The sequence below is a fragment of the Boleophthalmus pectinirostris genome, unplaced genomic scaffold (assembly GCF_026225935.1).
Source record: "Boleophthalmus pectinirostris isolate CB_2022bp ecotype Guang Dong unplaced genomic scaffold, ASM2622593v1 HiC_scaffold_11, whole genome shotgun sequence".
Lineage (NCBI taxonomy): Eukaryota > Metazoa > Chordata > Actinopteri > Gobiiformes > Gobiidae > Boleophthalmus > Boleophthalmus pectinirostris.
Window position 1 is genome coordinate 9897171 of NW_026570994.1, and position 19601 is coordinate 9916771.

A 19601-nucleotide genomic window follows, 5' to 3' on the forward strand; every position below is an offset into this window, starting at 1 on the left:
GTAACATACTTTTTTTAATCTCAACTTTGGTTGTACTATGTCAAAATAACAAAGTATGAAAGAATGGTATAAAAAATTTAATGCATTAAACAACTGGAAGGGCCAACAGTGGACCAGCTGATGTGTGTTTGCCCTGTAGCCAGAAGATCACTGGTTCAATACACGTTACAACAAGAACAGGATCTGGTTCACAATTTTCCAAATAATCTTGGAATAGAGCCATGAACTGGAATCTGCAAGTTAATTCAGCGGAAATACTACAACTCTTTATTAAGTCATGAATCAAAACATTACTTCCACTTTATTCCAAAATAATTATGACCAACTACCGCTAGAAGTAAATTTCGGCCACTCTCCCCACTCCTCTCTTTAAGCCCTTTCTCTGCCACTCAGACAGACTTAAGTGGACTTAAAGCTGAAGTGGCAGCCCATGATTGTTCCTTCCTCAGATGCAAAAAGTCAAGCTAACATAATCAGCGTTTTGGCAACCTGAGCGCGATGTTCACTGAATTGCAAATGTGCTGCTGTGCAATGGGCAATATAAGCCAATCTAATCCCTGCTTTCACATCCCTGCCCTGGACACAAGCTTTCATAGGAGCTCACAGACACATAGGGGTAGGGTTAGGTTATGGCAAAAAAAAGACACATGACAAGCAAAAATATATGTACAAACATGTGCATGGCCAATACAAAATGGAGTCTATCAATGCTTCTAGTTATTATGATGTTACAATGGGGATATAGACAACTAGAAAGACAACAATATAGATTTCTAGCAATCAAATGAGGGGGAAAGATTCACAGATACAGTGACTCAATATTTACTACGTTTCTGTTATGTTTACACACATAACAGATCTCTATACACTACAGTGTTTGCAAGCACACTGTTTAAAATTACAGTGGATCAAAATGTTTTGCCATGCTATTTTCATGGGTTTCAGCTTCCTGTTTGTAGGTGACTATTAAGGACCATTCATATAATATAATATTTTAATTTTAATTATTAGTTACTGTGGCAACGGTGCTAGATTTTCATCACTCTGAAGCCCATGAATATGTACTGATTTAAATTTGAACTTATTTGATTGATTGATTGCTTTTATTTCGAGCATTTGGAGAGGAAATGTCCACATTTTTCAATCTACATATATGTATTATAACAAATATTATTACTTACAAAAGAAAAGAAAATACACTGCATGCGCGAAAGAGAGTCAGACAAAGTAAAAATTCTTATTTACTCTCACCATTCAATATTTACACTAAATGTGGTATGCCATCCTACCATTCCAGCATATGTATTACTTTGTTTTTTACTTTCTAATAATTAAACAGATACTGCCTTATGTTCAGTTGCAGTTACTTACACATATAATACAGATACACATATTTGCCCATGTTAGCGGAGTATTCAAATGACAAATTCATCTATTATGCTTGGTAAATAATAACGCGGTCTTGATGAATACACAAATGTGATCTGACATTGTGTTCTCATGTGTCATCCACAGAAGTCCAGCGTGGCGCAGCTTTGAGCCCTAAACAGCTTACTCCAGCGCAACAGCACAAGAGATGCCTCCAAGACCAAGACTTACGTAACCCAACGCTCCCCGCCTCATCCACACAAATTATAATCCTCTGTTGCCATGGATACAGCTGTCCCAACAGGCCTGACTGAGCGTACTCCAAAAGCGCGAGCCGGCTTGATTAATAGGAGATGGGAACGCGACAAGGTGAGACGGCATCAAAGCGCATATGTGACAGTGGGGACATTGATAGAGTACAGGGCACGGGGTCAAGTAGACAACCATCTGGCTTGTTGTTGTGCCTTTGAGCAATGCAGCGCAACATACCACTCTGTCATTTGATCAGCAGAAAACATGCAAAGTGAGTTTTTGCCTTTAAACATGTAATTATGTAATGACTAGAATAGGAAAAACTGGTCATTGATTTTGTCAATGGCTTCCAGGTTTAAACTTTAGTGAACTGCCTCATAGGGCTGTGATGCAATTATTCTGATTTTAATCCTGATTATAATTACTACTCCAATCAATTACAAAAATGGTGCGGAAATTAATCTTATTCTTAAAATGCTGTTTTAATGAACCAACCAGTCTAGCAATGCCACCTGTCTAATAAACAGTAGCTTTCAAAACATAACTCACAAAACAAGCCTATTACTGATAAATAAGAATGTAAGTGTTGGCTTTTCTCACTCTACAGGTTAGCTTTTAAATTGTCCATAATATTTGTGACTGCAGTTAAAGGTCTTATATTACACCAAATTGACTCTTGTGAGCTTTTAGCCATGTTATAATTCTGTTATCTCCTCACAAACATATGCAGAGTTGTGTTTTGTTTCATTCACACGTGTTTGAGCAATCCTTTATTTTAGGCTCTCTATATCTCCCAACCTTAAAAAGCTCTGTTCCACCTTGTGATGTCATGATGTTGTGATGTAGTGGTAGTTTTCAAGTTACCAGCTACCTTTTACCTTTTGTTGAGTAGAGATTAACAATTCCACATATGAAATCATCTAAGTGATTCTAGAGAAGGTGTATGGAGGTTGAAAACATAGTGGAGCACTTTCTGTATTACCAGATGACTTTACAAAGTGTAGCAGAGTGTTATCTTTTTGTTTGAGTGTTCTAAATATGCATGGCTTGTGTGTTAAACATGTGTGAATGAAACAAAACACAACTTTGGCTATGTTTTGGATAAGGAAACAACATTATAACATGGATCAGAAAAAAGTGTAATATGTGTCCTATAAGACCCAAATAATAATAAAAATAAACCTACGTGATTTTGCATAGCAGCCCTACTATCTCCAACCTCGAGGCATGTGAAGTGTACGTGTACTAGTGGAGATGTATAGACACTGGTTAGCATATTACAGTAATCAAGTCAGTCCAAGAAGGCCCCGGTTCTGCAGCCTTAGCAGTGGGTGGCGGCTCAGATGCAAAATCAAATAGAAAGTAATGGAAAATAAAGGCCGATTGGATTAGAGCAGCCAGTGGGGAAGGCGTTTCATGTTGCAACGAGCGAGAATTGGATAAAAACATTTGTTTTCTTCTGCCCCGACTGGTTTGTGTAGTGCGCAGAATATGGGCGTAATTGCACTAGATCTCTGTTACATTATTGTTAGATCATTTCAGTTACTGGTTACATGTCTCATTATTTTATCATTTTATATCATTAGTTTAATCTGCTTTCTAGAGATAAATTATTACGTAACAACAAACAAAAACAAATTAACAATCCTTTTCTTTATTATACAGTAAAAGGCAGATTAATGCATGATTAAATGTATACTGGGATTATTGCATATATTACAGTTGCAGTAATCTTGTCTACACACACACACACTGCTGCATTAATCCTAGTCATTAAATTGTAATATCCTCATAATTTGTTTATATGTTTATATGTTCATAATTATTTATTGTGTGAAATAATTAACAAAATCAGTTGTCAACAGTTGCATATAGAATGAATATGTGGTTAAAAATGTTTATTGAGACTTATTTGGGCAAGGAAATTTGGTAGGCAACATTGTTTTGTCTGTAAACATGCAACAGACACGTTTTCCTATTGAGAATAACACTGCTGTAAAGTAAAGTGTAAAGACCACTAAATCACCAGCCATCAACATTATTAGATCTTGTTAGTTACCACGGATAAGTCATATTTACTTGAACATGATCTCATGATTGTGGTTTACTTTATGGACACTTCAGAGGACCTCAGTGTAATGATTGGATTATTACAGTGCAAATTGTTGGCTTGGCTGTATTTTACGTAGGACACGCCCAGTGCCTGCTTCCTTATTTATGACATAGGCATAACCACAACCCCTCGGCCACATCTCCTATCCCAAACAGTGCGTGCATATCACGTTGTATAGTAGAAGAGCGCAGTTTGATCAGCCTAACCCCGCCTTTGGTGAATGCAGGGGCGCTCCATGTGACGCTGGGGCTGTAACAAAAATCCAGTATGGCGGAATCTGTCAGGAGATGATTTTTCTGCGGAGAAGAGCCCAGACTGTAAAATGGGAGAGGAATAAAGCTTTGTGGACACATGTTGGGACTACTGGTCTCCTCCTGAGCTGTGGACGTAAGTTTGATCCTCTCGCGATGAATGTAAAGCGATCCTTCGCTTTGATGTTGTTATTCAGGCAGGGATGCGATGCACAGACAGGATTCATCAAAACAATGTCCGGCTGAAGTTTCCACTCTGCTCCGCGCTGCTTTCGCTTTCCCCGTGCCTCTGTGCGCTGCTTTCAGTCCACTTCACGTCTCCATGCGGTAGGGCAGCCCAAACATCTCTCAACCATTGAGCTAAAGCTTTCCTGGGGCTTTATTGCACTGTACGGGCGGGAAGTGAAGGCAGTAGGAGCCCGGAGACGCGATGTTTATTATGCCGATTGTTGCTGTGCTATTTTTAGAGCAGGGCCAAGCCTTGTGCTTTAATACCATATAGACAGCACCGAGAGTCCAGCGCTAGTAAAGCCTGGTGTTTTTAGCCCAAAGGGCGTGAAGTGAAGGCTCCGGCCTGTGCAAGTGTGTTTGCGTGTGTGAATGGTTCGGGATGGGCGGTGGTAAGGCTCTGCATGCGTCAATGTTTTTTGTGAATGGGGGCGAACGGGCTGTTAAAGCTACATCAAAGCTGCGCATCATGCCTGTTTAAAGTGTATTAGGCAAATGAAAAAGGAAAGATGTGCCCTGAACGCTTTAGGCATGCAGCTGGAGATGTTTGTGAGCCGGTGTGAGGGAATAGGGTTAAGCTAACTGTACCCACCTTTTGTGACAGGAATTTCAAGCAGCTGTTACACATTCATTAATTTTAAGTTGTATAATATGGAAAGCGAAACAGTGAAGTTCTCAACACTAATTTGCATGCTAGTTGGTGTTCAGGGATGCCTGTTTTTCACTCATTGTGGCTTTCAAGTCTGTGTTTATAGTGTAGCTTTACTTTGGGCTGTAGGGCTCGTCTCCCCATATCTGTCATCTTGCATCAGACTCCTTCTTTTTAGGGACAATAGCCTCACACACACACACACACACACACACGATCACCCCTCCCGAGACACATGAGATGCCCTGAGAGAATGGTGGTGTTGCATGCTGCCCCCCCAGAGTGAGAGCTACTCCTGATGACACTCACCCCTCACCCCCCCTCATCCCCTTTCTGCCCCCTCACCTCCTCCTCCTCCCTCCTTTCTGCCCTCCTAGCATCACAAAGCTTAGAGTGTGCGCGCTCTGTGCAGTGACCGACTTTTCGGGGGGCATTTTGTCCCGGGGCTGCACTGTCTGGCCCCAGCGTCTTGAGACCCTCCTCCTCACTCCCATTTCCACTTGTCCCGCTCTGAAGGGGCCTATGCCAACATACACAGAAGGGCGTTGACATGCATGCCCCCCCTCCCCTCCTCCTCCTCCTCCGCCAGATCTGCCCCTCCTACCCTCCAGCACTTTCTTTTACCCCCATTTCTATTTGAGGAGCCCAAGTCGACTTGATGCTCCAAGCTTTTAACAGTAATTACATGTGACACTTATGCTGCAGGCCAAAGCCGTATAAGCGACGGTCCTAAAACAAAGAAAAGAGCAGTCGTGCCATAAATAGAAAAAAATCTAAAGGGGAGAGCATTATTTTTGAAAATGCAGACAGAGAAATAAAAAATTCATAAGTTTGTGCTCATTCATAATTCACATGTTCGCGTGGCTAATGGGGTTTTCCCATTAGCCATTTTCTACCAGTAAGAAAAACATACAATTTCCCCACATTTTTGTCTTGAGAAGAATTCATTTGACTTGATGCAAACACTCACTGCCCATTTATGATGTCCACTTTGCTGAATTAGCCCCTTAATGTAATTGTGTAACCGAGATGGGGCAACATATTGAATTATCAGGGAAAAACGTGAATGTTGTTTTGATAAAAATTTTTTAGCATTATTATTTAAAAAAATATTTAAAATGCTACTAAAAATCTAAAAAAAAATGCACTAACTGAAGTTATCTTTTAACGTAAATATATAAATAAAACAATACAATACAATACAATAACATTTTTTTGTCAATATTGCGACCCCGATGCGCAGCTTGTACCATCTAAATACGTTATTGGATATGTATAAATTGTAATTATTGTTATATAACTGCTTAACTAATATTTTAAATCGGAATTGAGCTGAAAAGTGTATTACCAGTCTATCAGCAGTAGATAAATGTTGAACTGGCCCCTCTCTGCTCCTCTCTGCCAGGTTGGGACGGGTGCTAGACAATCTGCTGTGATTGGAGCAGCCAAATCAAAAGGCTCATGGGGATTGGCTGCTGCTGCTGGACGTCTGTTTCCTGTTTCCAGCCTTGAGGGACCCCACACACACACATTAACACACACACACACATTAACACACACTTGGACGCACACAGAGTCACAGACAGGTTAACACTGTCCCAGATTCAACCTTTCCAATCACATCTCACACCCAAGCGTCCCCCTTCCCCTGTGGTCCAATTCTTCACTACTCAGCTATGACCTCACACAGCCATCCAGGTAAGACACCATTATTAAACTTATTATTATCATGTTTATGCTTGACTGTATTTGAATGGCTGGATTTAAGTTTGTTGCTTTTGAGTTCAGGCTGGAGCATGTTTTTTTTCTATGTAATTTTAGTTAGAAGTGCACTGCGTAACTTTTGTGATGGAGGGTCTGTCTTATTGCTTTCCCTGGAACAACATAAACATATCCATGTAGCATTTACTCATTACATGTGTTTTTATTGCTCAAAAATACAATAATTTCTTCTGTGAATAGGGGCAACTCTGCACAGATCTGAGCTGTAATGTAGCGTTGTGCTGTACCCCTCTTGTGTCCCTCATGATAGATAAATTTAATCTATACTGTGGAACATTATAGACAAAGCACTAATATTTCCATGGAGACAAACAGGTTGCGGAGCCTCCACCAGAGCAGTCGAGTAGTGCACCTTTAAGCTTGTGTGAATTTAAATGAAATTGATTTATTATTTATTATTTATTTATGTGTTTTAATGTTCTATTTTTATTACGTATTTAAATGCCCACTAGATAAGTTGTTTGGTGAGGCGTCCACATGCTCGTCTCCAGGGAATTGTTATTGATTTGCCTGGAATGTTCCACAGCATGGCTTTAAACATGTCTATCTCCATGGAGACAACCAAGTGACACCACCAGGTCAAGTTACACATTAGATTTGTGGAGAGGAGACACTGCATCTTTTTTTAACAACTTTATTTAAATTAATTTAAGATAGAGTTAAATGCCATACTCTGAAACATTCCAGACACAGCAATAGCATCTTCATGGAGACATGTAGGTGGCAGATCTTCCACCAGAAAAGTTCCATAATGCAAATTTATATAATCTTTGCTTTAAATCTATTTATTTTTTGAATGTGGACTTAAAAAATCTCTTAATATCTTAATAATAAGATTGATTAGTCTTGGCATCCTTATTTTCTTCCCATTTGTTCATCTGTTGCGTCTTACCTTCTCATTTCCGTTCCAAGCATCGGGCTGTGACTCATACATGGCCATGTGTATTTCTTATAATGGAAGAATAATGGCTGCATAATTTAGCAAATGTAATTTTTAGTTGCGCCATGACAACAGCTTGGGTATATGCAACGCTGCCGGAAGCTAAGACAGAGTGGTTCTTAGCTGTTATATGACTCATGCCTTCAGGAAGAAAACAAAGCTATGGTTACTTAAAAAATCATTTTCTTTGTCGCTTTGGGGACATTTACCATTACAGCCTATTGAGTAACCTTACACAGTTTGCCTACCTTGTTAGATAAATGTCATTTCAGGAGGCTAGCGTACTTATTAGAAATTGATTAGTCTTTTATACTCTACTTCATTTCTCTCATACTGAAATTCATTTTATCTTTTTCAGTCAAAGAAGTGATTTTGTTTGCCTGTATGAATAGATGTACCACTATAACTCCAAAGAGCTGTAGATAAGTTTGTCTCTACGGCTCGCTGCGAAAAACCGTGATTTCAAGTGTCATTTTCAAATCCTATAAAATTCTGAGTCTCCTATACAAACACTGCCTCATCTCCACGGAAACAACCATTCATCACCACTGCCCCAGCGCTTCGGGATGCCTCTGCAAAATTTGTAACTGTCATTTGCGGTGTAATGAGAATTTAACTTCCCCAATACAGCGAAGGAGCCTCATATCTGCCAAACTGATATACGCGAACCTCCCCATTATGAACATAGACACGAGGAACGCAATAAAAAACTCGGCGGCACTACTGTTAATTGGTTTGATTCAATATAAATGAGCTGGGGATCGCAAAAGAGAGAAAGAGAAAGACAGAGAGAGAAGAGAGGAGGAGGAGGAGGGGGTCTCATTAAGAAAGTCCCCTCTTTGACGTCTAATCAGGGAGCATTTTGGAGGATACAGAAATACAGCTGCCACATGAAAAGGTTAGATTCCTGCGAGGTACCTGACAGTGTGGAGTGTGTTTACTTTGTACACCTGGGATTGTGTGTACTATAAATACCACAGTAGCACAGAGCCCGGGGGGACCTCCATTACTAGTGGTCCCATGTCCCCTGCTTCTTCTTGAGCGCATCTGCTAGAGATGGGATGTAGTGTTGTCACAGTACAAAAATTAAAAACTTGACTATACTCTAACTATATGATGATATTTTTTTTCCATTATTTTTTAACAATATTGAAGATTTAGGATAGTTTTGTGTTTTAATTCTGCTCTTGGGTTTTTGTGTCAGTAGTTTCAGGATTATCTTTTATCTTCTATATTTACTTCAGCAATGTATCGAAGTTCAAAATTTGTTTTCGTAACGGTCTAGTTTTGATACTAGTTTTAATATCGATTCGTTTCTGATTTTCGATACTTTTGACAGTCCTACTCTCTAGCAGTTGATACTTTTTTTGTGAAATCCAAATGTAATCAAAACAAAACAAAAAAATCTCACAATAATTTTTCTCGTGTGTATTATGGCAATGTTCTCGTGAGATCTTGAGTTTCTAGATCTTGTTCCATCTTTAACATCAGCTCCTCCGCCCTGGCACTTTCTCCGCAACCAAAGAGCATTACATTGTTAGATGAACCTGGGATTAGCGTGGCTCAACAGTTATCATTACACAGCCCCATTCTAATTCCCCACATCGCGTCTCCTTCGCAAGCAGCTCGGGAAAATGAGCTCTGCTAATCCACACCAATGATATTCTCTGTCAGATCTACTATCAAAGAGTCGTCGTCCATATTTACACTTGGATTTAATACTTACGATCTGAAATAGGCTGTATTAAATATTCAATTGTGCTCCAATATAGAGCAGCAACAAAGATCTCATCTGAATACATTGAAACTACAGCGTGTTTGAAAATGAATAAAACAATATCTTACAATATCTCTACTAGGGCTGTAATGAACTAAAGAAATTTTTGGTCGACTAAAGATTTGTGGATAGTCTTGTCATAATTAATTACTTTCTTGACTTATTGTTGAATATATGAAAGCTGAGACTATATATTTTGGGGTTCAATTTGTATTTTGTGCATGTTTTTGCTGCAATAATGGAGACGTTTCTGCTATTTTTATGTAATACTGTTAGATTTGAGCCATAGAGAGATGAAAAAGTAATTTAGTATTAGTAGGACTGTATTTTTAAGAATGATTCACTGGGATTATATTGCTTTATTTTCAGTGGCATAAAGTAGTTGCAACTTTATCGTTTGTCATAATATTCCTCTGTAGCAAAATGTCGTGCTTCAAAATTTGTTATTGTGATGTATCGTTTGTAGAACTGATAAAAAGTCGTGTTTGTATTGAAATAGCAGATCAAACTCCCACTTCTCTCCCAAATCTCCAGCTAACTCATTTGCAGCAACATAGAAACAAACATAGCAACATAGACCAAATATTTTATAAGTTTGCAGTCCCACCTTTTGCATTATCAGCTATTTGTATTTGCAATTTTTTAATATTTAAAGTATTTGAAAAAATTGATAAGACTAAAAATCCATCAACTTTAAAGGCTTACACCACTAATCTGTCCTTTTCCTTGTCTTATTTAAAGATAGATATTTATTCACATTCCCATTTAAAAATAAATGTAACACAAAAATATAAGATGTAGTTAAATATACAATAAAAAGTGAATTTCAGTAAACTAAATAACCACATTGTAAGTACATAATAGATATTGTAATAACTTTGATAAGCTAATGACAACAGAAGCCTATACAAAGAACAGTTGTTTTGATTCTCTGCTTATTGAGCCTTACTGGCAGCTCATTGTAAGTAGCTGCTCTGGAGATTTCAATCATATCATATCATCTACAGCAGCACGGGGATTTACCCAGATACCAGAGATTCACTTTACTTAATAGTCCACGGTGCGTATAGAGAGCACAGCATACACGCAGTATTACACGGATGGGAGTGGTTTGTACAGGGTAGTAATGTCAGCCTCACAGTCAGGGCATCAGGGTTACGTGTGTGATCTGATGAGAGTGGGAATCAGGGCTGGACAATGTATTGCTGTGTTTCAGATGACATCACAATATTCTATAGGTCAATATAATTTAATACAGATGAGAGATCACCATAGACGGTATATAAATGGACATAGCTAGCCCATGAGCCGCCACGTTCCAAATAGGAGGTGAGCATGGGGAAGCTTCCGGCGCCAACTGACGTGTCACATCAATTAGAGTCACTTCCCAGGCAGGGCTGACGTCACAGCCCCACACATGAAATCTCATGTGGCATCGCCCTACTACTGTGACACTCTCACAAGATGCGATCGTTGACAATTGTCGTTGTAATATGTAAAATGTGCACACGCCAGATTATGAAGGCCGCGTGCATTGTTAACTCATATGAGCCCATAAATACTTAAAAAAAACACTCCAACTCGGTGTAACATGATCTCTCTCAATCAATTGATGAACCCCTGTCACTGATCTACCTGAGGATATTCTCTTTGTGTTTGCCATGATATACGGTGGGAAACCTTGAACGGTAACCTTTAGAACTTAACAATTGTTACTCAATACACAAATATACGTGATATAGTTCGGGTGCTTTCTATGGCCTAGTGTAATCTGCACAAGTCTGACATGGATGCAAGATAGGCATTCGACATGCAATCTATTTGAGTTGGTAACCTCTCTTGAGGTCTCTTATGTACATAGACATTGATTGACTCATAACATATGATTGATCTTCAGCTAGAAAAACAACGATAGGTACATATTCCAGGCACTATCTATTGATAGAGGTCGCAGTGGATATTTCACATGTGGAATGTGCGATCTTGTAGGAGGACATTATGAGACCGATATGATCAGCATCTATTTGTTTTGATGTTACATTGTAGTTTACGTACATATACATCTCTGTATTGTTTTATTTGCTATTTATAACACTACTGTAGAACTTGATAACTGTCATTCTCATTCTGTAGAACGTCAGTGCTCAAGTAACTTAGCCTCACCCTACAACTAGGCTCTTTAGCAGCTGTTCTTAAGCTAGCAGTCGAATTCATTTGATCCTGAAGAGTGATTACAATTACTGTGGCTCGAAGCTCTCTCAGCTCCAATATTCACAATTACCCACTAATAGAGAGGTGGCAGCCTCCAGACATGGATAGTAGAGTTGTAAATTGCGATAGAGTGTATTCGTAGTAATTGCAAGCAAAAGCATATTGCGTCACTGATCGACTGAAAGACAGCTCATTTTGATAGGGCGACCTTTGTAACAAGCACTGATTTCGTATGACAAGTTACTGCTCAGCTCAGTATGATAAGCAATATTAAATATAGTATGAGCCTCTCCATGAATGACTCGTTGACCCATTGTGCCTGGCGAGTACTGCACTGACACTTTCCACTCCCCGATGCATTCATACTGGAATGACTCAAGTCTGAGCAGAACTCTCTATTTTTCGCACAAAGCTGAATTAAACCACATGCAAATAGAAAGCTTTGCAAATTTAGAGAATGCACTCTTATTCAAAACACTTCTCATCATCACACTCTGTGACTTTGTTACTCGAAAATGTCTACATCATTCTTGCAATCTCATGTATATTTAAATGAACCTCGTCTCATCAAAACATGGTTCTACGAATATCATGGTTTCTCATATTGCATTAGCTTTAGCAGATGATATCACGAGTTAATATCTCAAGATGTCTCACATGCTCATACCTGCGGTGAGTTGTGCCTTGTCATGACAATGATGCCGATTGCTTATGTGAGAACCATGGAATATACAACTGAGATAGTAAGATCGCATGTTAACATCTCTTTAATCAAATCGTGCAGCCCAAGGTATGAACGATCTACTAATAGATGACTCTATACAGAACCACAGCAGTGAACCTGAAAGATGGCTTTTAGCTCCTAGCAACTCATCACAATGCCTCATTCGTCGGTAAGATTATCACCAAGACCAACCTAGCTTGTGTTCGGTGTGTTAGTCCTTTATCACAACGATCAAGATATAAACCTCAGTTGTTTGACTCGTATCTCACTATCATCGCATGAGTGTGCAGACGCCGAACTCGATCAGCTGGTCCTATTGTATTTCGTTTATTTAAACAACTCTCAAGATATCACCTACTCTGCTCTTGTTCCTCTGTCACTCTTGTTATCCCTTAAGTCTACTACCAATTATATTAGACTACTCACTAATGCTCATATTCTGCAGACAACTGGTTACTGTGCCTCGTCTACTTAGTCATCTCTCTGATAATAATACATAAAACTATTTGTATGAAGCTCTTCTCTTGGAAAATATCAATGCTTAGCTGCCTGAGCATAGTGTCAACCAAAGTCATGTGTGATTCTTCCCTTCTGTAGCCTAGATAGTATGTCAAATTGGGTATCATCAAATTGATTACTCAACTAGAAAACATTATATAACTCTAAGATGTGAGACTAGAATTTTCTTAAACCAACAGAAAACTACTAAGTTTCTATATATGAATACGTAAATACTCATTTGAGCAAGTGTATATTCCATATACTTGAGATAAAAAAAAATCATCATGTTACAACTGCAAAAAATAAACAGCAAAATGAAAGTAGTATCTCTCAGATAATTAACATTACTCAGTTAGAAATAGATCTCGAAGCTGCTAATACACTCGAACTAAGTATCCTCCCAAAAAAACCACTAGTTGCTACAGTGTATCCTGGCACTCATGAACTGTGAAGGACGATGTCCATCAAAGAGCATAGTAGATCACATGGTAATATAAAGGAAGTACTTATGTCAGATATTAATGTTCGTAAAATCACATTCTATTTGCTAAAGAAAAAGTATCTCATAAGATTCTATCCATTTGTTGGTTATCGTTGAGACTTGCCCTAGATATGTTTCAAAGTGATCATCAAAGTCCACTCTACTTCCTTGCTATTGAGAGATTAATCGAGATTGCTAGTTGAGATAAATTTTTATAGTGCTCTGCACGAGCCATCTCATTGGAGACCACGCTTTACACATTTGTACCTCAGCGCTTATGCTTAGTGAGTAATCCTATAGACACGTTGATTTAGATTATTAGAACCGTCCTTATAATATTAGCTGTATATCAAGTTAGCAATTATCAATTACCTAACCTACTGCTCTTTACGAGTTCGATTTTATTCGTTTGTTTTGTTGTTCTGTCATCAAAAATGAAGGAACCATCTTGCTCATACGTCTCGTGTATTCTGCTGTCCATAGTTTTTGCCGGTCACACATTGTGGGTAAATTAGCGATTGTCATAGCATTTCCAGTTAGCACTGCGACTAGTCCCCGTCCTCCGCAATGCAACAATCTCTCGAGCTCGAAGAAGATGTACTACAAGTAGACACGTGCCATCTTCTCCAGTTTGTTGATCTTGTCAGTTCTAAAAAGTGCTACATTTTGTGTTATATGAAAACAGTGTGTTATTACATCGCTTCCCGGACTCTAGAATGTGTGTGTATAATTACATTTCCAGCTGACGCTTGTGTGCAGCTTCGATTATTATTATTATAATTTTCAGCTTCTCTTTTGTCGATAAACGCTGTCGCAAACTGTCTTCTTTAGTCTGATATGATTCTATATAGTTTCAATATGACAATCTCTCAGTACTGACTGGGCTTTGCTTCTTGCCATCATAATGCTCAAAGTGAGTATAGAATTAGGCATATGTAGTCAGCTCTGTTTTTAGAGTGCATTGAAGAATGTAAGCAACACATCCTTAAGCTTTACAATTACCACTAGATGATTAAATAAACCAAGATCGATGATCTCTAATAGAATAGAAAGGGTAGAAATATACATTCAACTTACTAGTGCGTGTGGGGTATTAAGATGCGAGGTAATAAGCCTATCTACTTACAACATGATACATTTTAGATACAGACCTCACAAGAGTCAAATTTTGTATTCTTTTTAATTGTTCGTGACCATTTTAAAATGCTTGACATGGTTTAGCTCAGTGTAAACCGAGAGGACACTGTGTTCTGGGTGCATAACGTTCGTTTATGATAAATGATAGTTGCATTCTCAGGCTACGACGCAATAGCCACTGAGAAGAGCCACGTGTAACAGTGCTTATCAGAAGTCCAGCATGTACGAGTAAAACTCACCTTACAACTTGCCTCAATCACTGTGTATCGTATGTGTTCGTAGGCTAGAAACAGTTATATGCACACCCACGCTTTTAGGTCACTCGTTATGTTGACCATGAGTTGGTAACTCTGTGAGGAAGCGACAAAAAAACAAATTAACACAGGGACAAAAAGTCATTGCCCCCTTCCCTTCTAGCTAATGTTCTCTCTCCGCTTGTCTCATGTCCTAATATCAATTAAAATCCGAGTATGCGCCATTCAAAACTCTACATAAAGGAAGGCTCTTATGGATTTGCGTGAGAAAACAGTGGGTGTCTGTGACACCTGTGTGCGTAATGTGGGTGCTGGTCGCTATGAGGCAGGAGAGTGATTGGCGTTGGGAACTGGTATCGGGACAATATGGGAAACCCAATGTTCCTGAGCCAAGGGTGTTCTAGGCCCGACATTAGTGGGGTTGGAGCGGAGTTCGGCAGAAAATCTCGTGTGGCTAGAGTGTGCAAGGAGGGTCTGTGACTATGAGGCTCCCCGCGAGGAGAGGAATCTCTAGAATTACTGAATACATGCCTATAGAGGTGTACAGATCTATCAAAGTCTTCTTCAGTCCACTAAATGATTCTTGAAATAAATGTGAGAAAATGTGATTAAATCAAGCTGCAGAAAGCAAAAAACAGAAGATTTTCCATTTAGACCCACTCACTCTCTTTAATAAAAATCTTGTTGATTTAATGTTCACAAAGAAGACCTTTGAGATTCAAATAAGTGGTTAAAAATTAGAGACGTTGGTCATATTCTTTATTACTCTGTATGGGTTAGTATAATCTAGCTTGTCTTCTTTGTAATGTTTTACTGCTGTCTGCTTTTTTTTTTGGGCTTCTGATATATAAATATCCTAGCTATTATGACATTAAACACTCTACCCTCATCAGAAAATTTAACTCAGTAGCGCACCTGTTCAACCTCCGCGTTACGTCTACCTCTCATGTGTGTGGTGCGTGTCGTATGGGAGCATCTTCTCCTGTCTTCCCTCTTTTGGTAATCTGTCTGATAATGAGCTGTTAAGCAGCAAGCAGACCGTCTTATCATTGATCCATGAATCTGTGAACATATTTATACTTTAATCTCACACCACGGTGTCTGCGACACTTTTTAGATTAAAATCATTTATATATCTTTGCCATAAAATACTGTCGTATGAAAAAGTGCAAAGCGCAGGCTTAGAGTGTTTGAGGTAGGCATTACGTGCGTAGTGTGCATAGATACAAACAACAGGTACGTAGACTGATAGAACAGTCCTTTTTTTGGACTTCGGAACGTGATCTGTGATACAAGAGACACCTGTAGTGTGAACCGAGAAGTGATTATACGTCGCGTGCTATAGCTGCACAGCTGTTGGGCATGTTGAATAGCATCCACACGGTGTTGCTGCTCAATTGATTGTGGGCTAACGTCAAGCACAATGCTAATAAAACAATATGTACCAGTATTAGCTGAGCTGTTTGCTCATATGCGCTTGTGCGAACCTACATTAGGTCACGGTAGCCACTCAAAGTTGTCAATGAGATAAATCTACATCTCCATGCAACAAGGATCATAACCGGATCAGGTTGCTTCACCATGCCTAGAGAAGAATAAACCTTTTAAAGAAACAAAACAAAACTTAAACTTAACAAGCGTGTATGCTGAGAGTGACACCAAGAGTAGATGTTACAAGACATTATTTCTAGAAGGTCTGATATACGCCACCGCAGCAAAAGGAGGTTGATCGTCACTTAGAACAATGATACGTACTCATAAGATGTCCATTCTGTGCGATACTTCTAAACTCAGAGCTACATCGAGGGATTTCTATACGATGTAGTCAAAAGCCTCAGTATTGACTATGAGTGATACCCTCGAATCTTATTTCATAACAAAGTGATAAAAGTTGTATAACCTAATGAGATGTGTGAGATTCAAATTAGCTCTATCTAATAAGTGTGGCAGATAAAAAGATGCGTATGCTCTGTATGCTCTGACTCGCATACAAATTATTTAACTATATGCTTGTGAACTTCTTAGGTGAGTATCATACAGTTGCAACACCTAGTATGCATCAAGGCCATATCTCTCCTCGTTAATCCAGGTCTCTCTGTTTACGCGTGCATAACTATGTGGCTACCAATAGCAACTTGATTGCTTAATGGACAAAAGTAACCGCCTGATCCTCTCAATGTTCAGTAGAGTTCGATTATTCTGCATACACAAAGCATACCTGAGTTTTGCGTCGTATTTTTTATCTATCTATTAGGTGCTCCAAAATCAGAGCTGTCTTTAAAACTCCACAAGAGTACATTTGTTTAATATTAGACCTTAAAAATTATCTGAATGAGTTGTGCTGACCCAACAAAGTTGAAACCGGCATTGTATTAATTTGTATTAAACAGACCTATGTAGCATAAAATTATTTGTGCTTTGAAAATTCTCTAGCTATTTGGACATACCTTATTAAGACATGCTATGTCCTGATATTGTACAATAGGCCACCCTTATGCTAGAGTTTGTCTACACAATCTTTGAATGTTGCACCAATATAAAAACCTGGTGTGGCATAGCACTTAGGTAAGTGCTCCATTTATCATAGATAACCTGTTATACATCGGGAGTTATCATGAGTTGTATCTACTTAATTTTCTGACAATTTACTAAGATCGGCTTCTCATAACGACCGAAATCTCTAGCTGACCTCTGATTCAACTGCTCCTCTCCTCTCATGTCAGTCCTTGTGGGGCCCTTTGCACAGTCTCCGACATTGTTCCTTTACTCCTAGCCAACATCCGTTTAGTCGATTGAGACGCCACACTCCACGAGTCCTGCGGCATTGCAAACCTATAGGATTAGTGGAGGCGGTGTGTGATTGTGCTGACGTTAAACTGATGAATAGATTCAGTGTCTTATCTCACAATAGACGCGAACAACGAAAGGTTAAGAAAGTTGTGACCGGGACCAAAATAACTACGATCAAGCATTTGCGGCGCACATCACATCAGCTTTGAGATTAGGCCACTTGTGCTGAGCTTCCACCATGCTCATCCGAGCTCCGCCGGAGACCATACGAAAGCTGAGTAAGGGAAGCTCCTTATGCCTCCAGAGTAAGTCCTTTAAAGTTGTAACTATAATATCAAGGATATTTTTTGCGACAGGCTACCATGACATAGCAGTCGAATTTCAGTCTAATATTGGTGGTATATTAAGTATAAATGCAAGTTATTGTGTGGATCGATTTGGCCAATTATTCGTTACTCTTAGAAACATTCCATGTGCTTTTGGTTTTGCTTAAGAGATTCAAGTGGTGAAAGTTCCTCCCAAGAACAAAAGTGTCATGCGTGACGTTGTTGTATAAATTAAAAATGATATTTCGTTCCAAATATTTATCTGGACAGTGAGAACTTGTAATCTCTTTAACTCTATAATGCAACATAAAGACGACTCACAACTCACAAATGATTTATCAATTGTGAGATTGCAGTCTCGCATGAGACGCAACGTAACCTACGTTATCGCTTTGACTACAGTACATTATCTCAAATTGTACCATTTTATAATCATGAAACTCATGCATTCGGAGCAACTCTCTCGGGAGTCAGATTTGCATGCATGCTACAAACCAAATGCGATAAAATAAATACAAAGATGAAATCTTTATGTGATGAGAGCATCAATAATGTTGATTTCTCAACTCACAGTTGAACAAATCGATAAATAAAGTACTTTGTATTTGTGATTTGTCTACCGCATCACATGCAGTCTATATTGCACGTGCTATTCTGTGATGTTCCGTTCGTGTAAGGTAGGTTGAGGGGTCTTATAGTCTGTGAATAAGATCTAGAGCTATTATACTTGGTATATATATTAAGAGTACCTCAAGAACGAAAAGCGCTTAATTTCCTCTTATTGCATGTGACTGATATGTGATGCATTCTTTTTATTACCCCTCAGTATCGCCGACTACTCGGATATGCGGTGATGCAAAGCAGTATTTGAGTTAAGTAATTTCGTTGTCTTCTAGCTTGTGAGATATGTTGCAGATTGTGTATAGTATGCAGTATTTTGTGTCTCTGTAAGAACTTTAGTAGCAAGAAGATTATGAAGTTAGTTATTGATGTAACTATATATAGTACGAAATACCAACAATTAGTTGTGTTCACACAATTCATATAGAGATCTAATAAAACAACTAAGGCAGTTGGACCCATACCCAACATAACTCACATTCCTTGACAGAGATAAGAATGCATAGTGATCTCATCTCGTGTCGTATATGAACTGTGACCAAATAATCATGTCTACGTAGACTGTTTAGAGTGAAGAGCTTAATGGCTTCCAAGTAGGAGTCTCTTTCCGGTCTATGTTACTACGGACCACTAATGTCTTACTCCCACTGTCTGTATATCATCACTATCACTCACGGCTGTGAAATGCAAACATTTGCGAAAAACTTTAATCGAGGTATCATCAATATCTGAGTAAGATGATTTGTTGGTTGAATAAATCCTCATGCACTGTTATTAATAATTCATAATTATTTTGCACTGGTTCAAATATATTCCATGATATATGTTTGAATGCGGTCATAGCTAAATGTGCACCACAAACACAACAAGAGTTTGAAGAGCTGCTACATCTAACTGAGATAATGAGGATTGAATGGAAAGATATGTAAAAATGATGCATGTTTAGCAACTAGGCACAACTAGGTGACATTTATAGTGTTTTCATTAATTTTATTTATAATTAATAGGTAACTTCTTTCTTTTATTCTTGCGATATTTGGATGTGTGTGTGTGCAATATACATATAATCAAAATTTTTCTACATTGAGATTGAAAGTATCTTTCCATATCATTTGATCTTTTGAAATATATGCAACAGTAATAAGCTCAGCGTTCGTGTCCAATAAAGATTTATGTTGAATATAGGTATCACTTCT

At 38.6% G+C, this 19601-nt stretch overlaps 1 protein-coding gene across 2 annotated transcripts in view; it reads left to right on the plus strand.

Moving 5' to 3' along the window:
* The first annotated feature begins 3875 nt into the window (after positions 1 to 3875).
* The window catches only part of hdac4 (histone deacetylase 4), a 72159-nt gene continuing 56433 nt past the window's right edge, over positions 3876 to 19601 (plus strand). For both annotated transcript variants that reach the window (XM_020917055.2, XM_020917058.2), the window contains exons 1-2: positions 3876 to 4120; positions 6267 to 6559. In XM_020917055.2, coding sequence (XP_020772714.1) covers positions 6538 to 6559 — 22 coding nt within the window. In that variant the 5' untranslated portion in view covers positions 3876 to 4120; positions 6267 to 6537. The remainder of the gene's footprint in view (positions 4121 to 6266; positions 6560 to 19601) is intronic.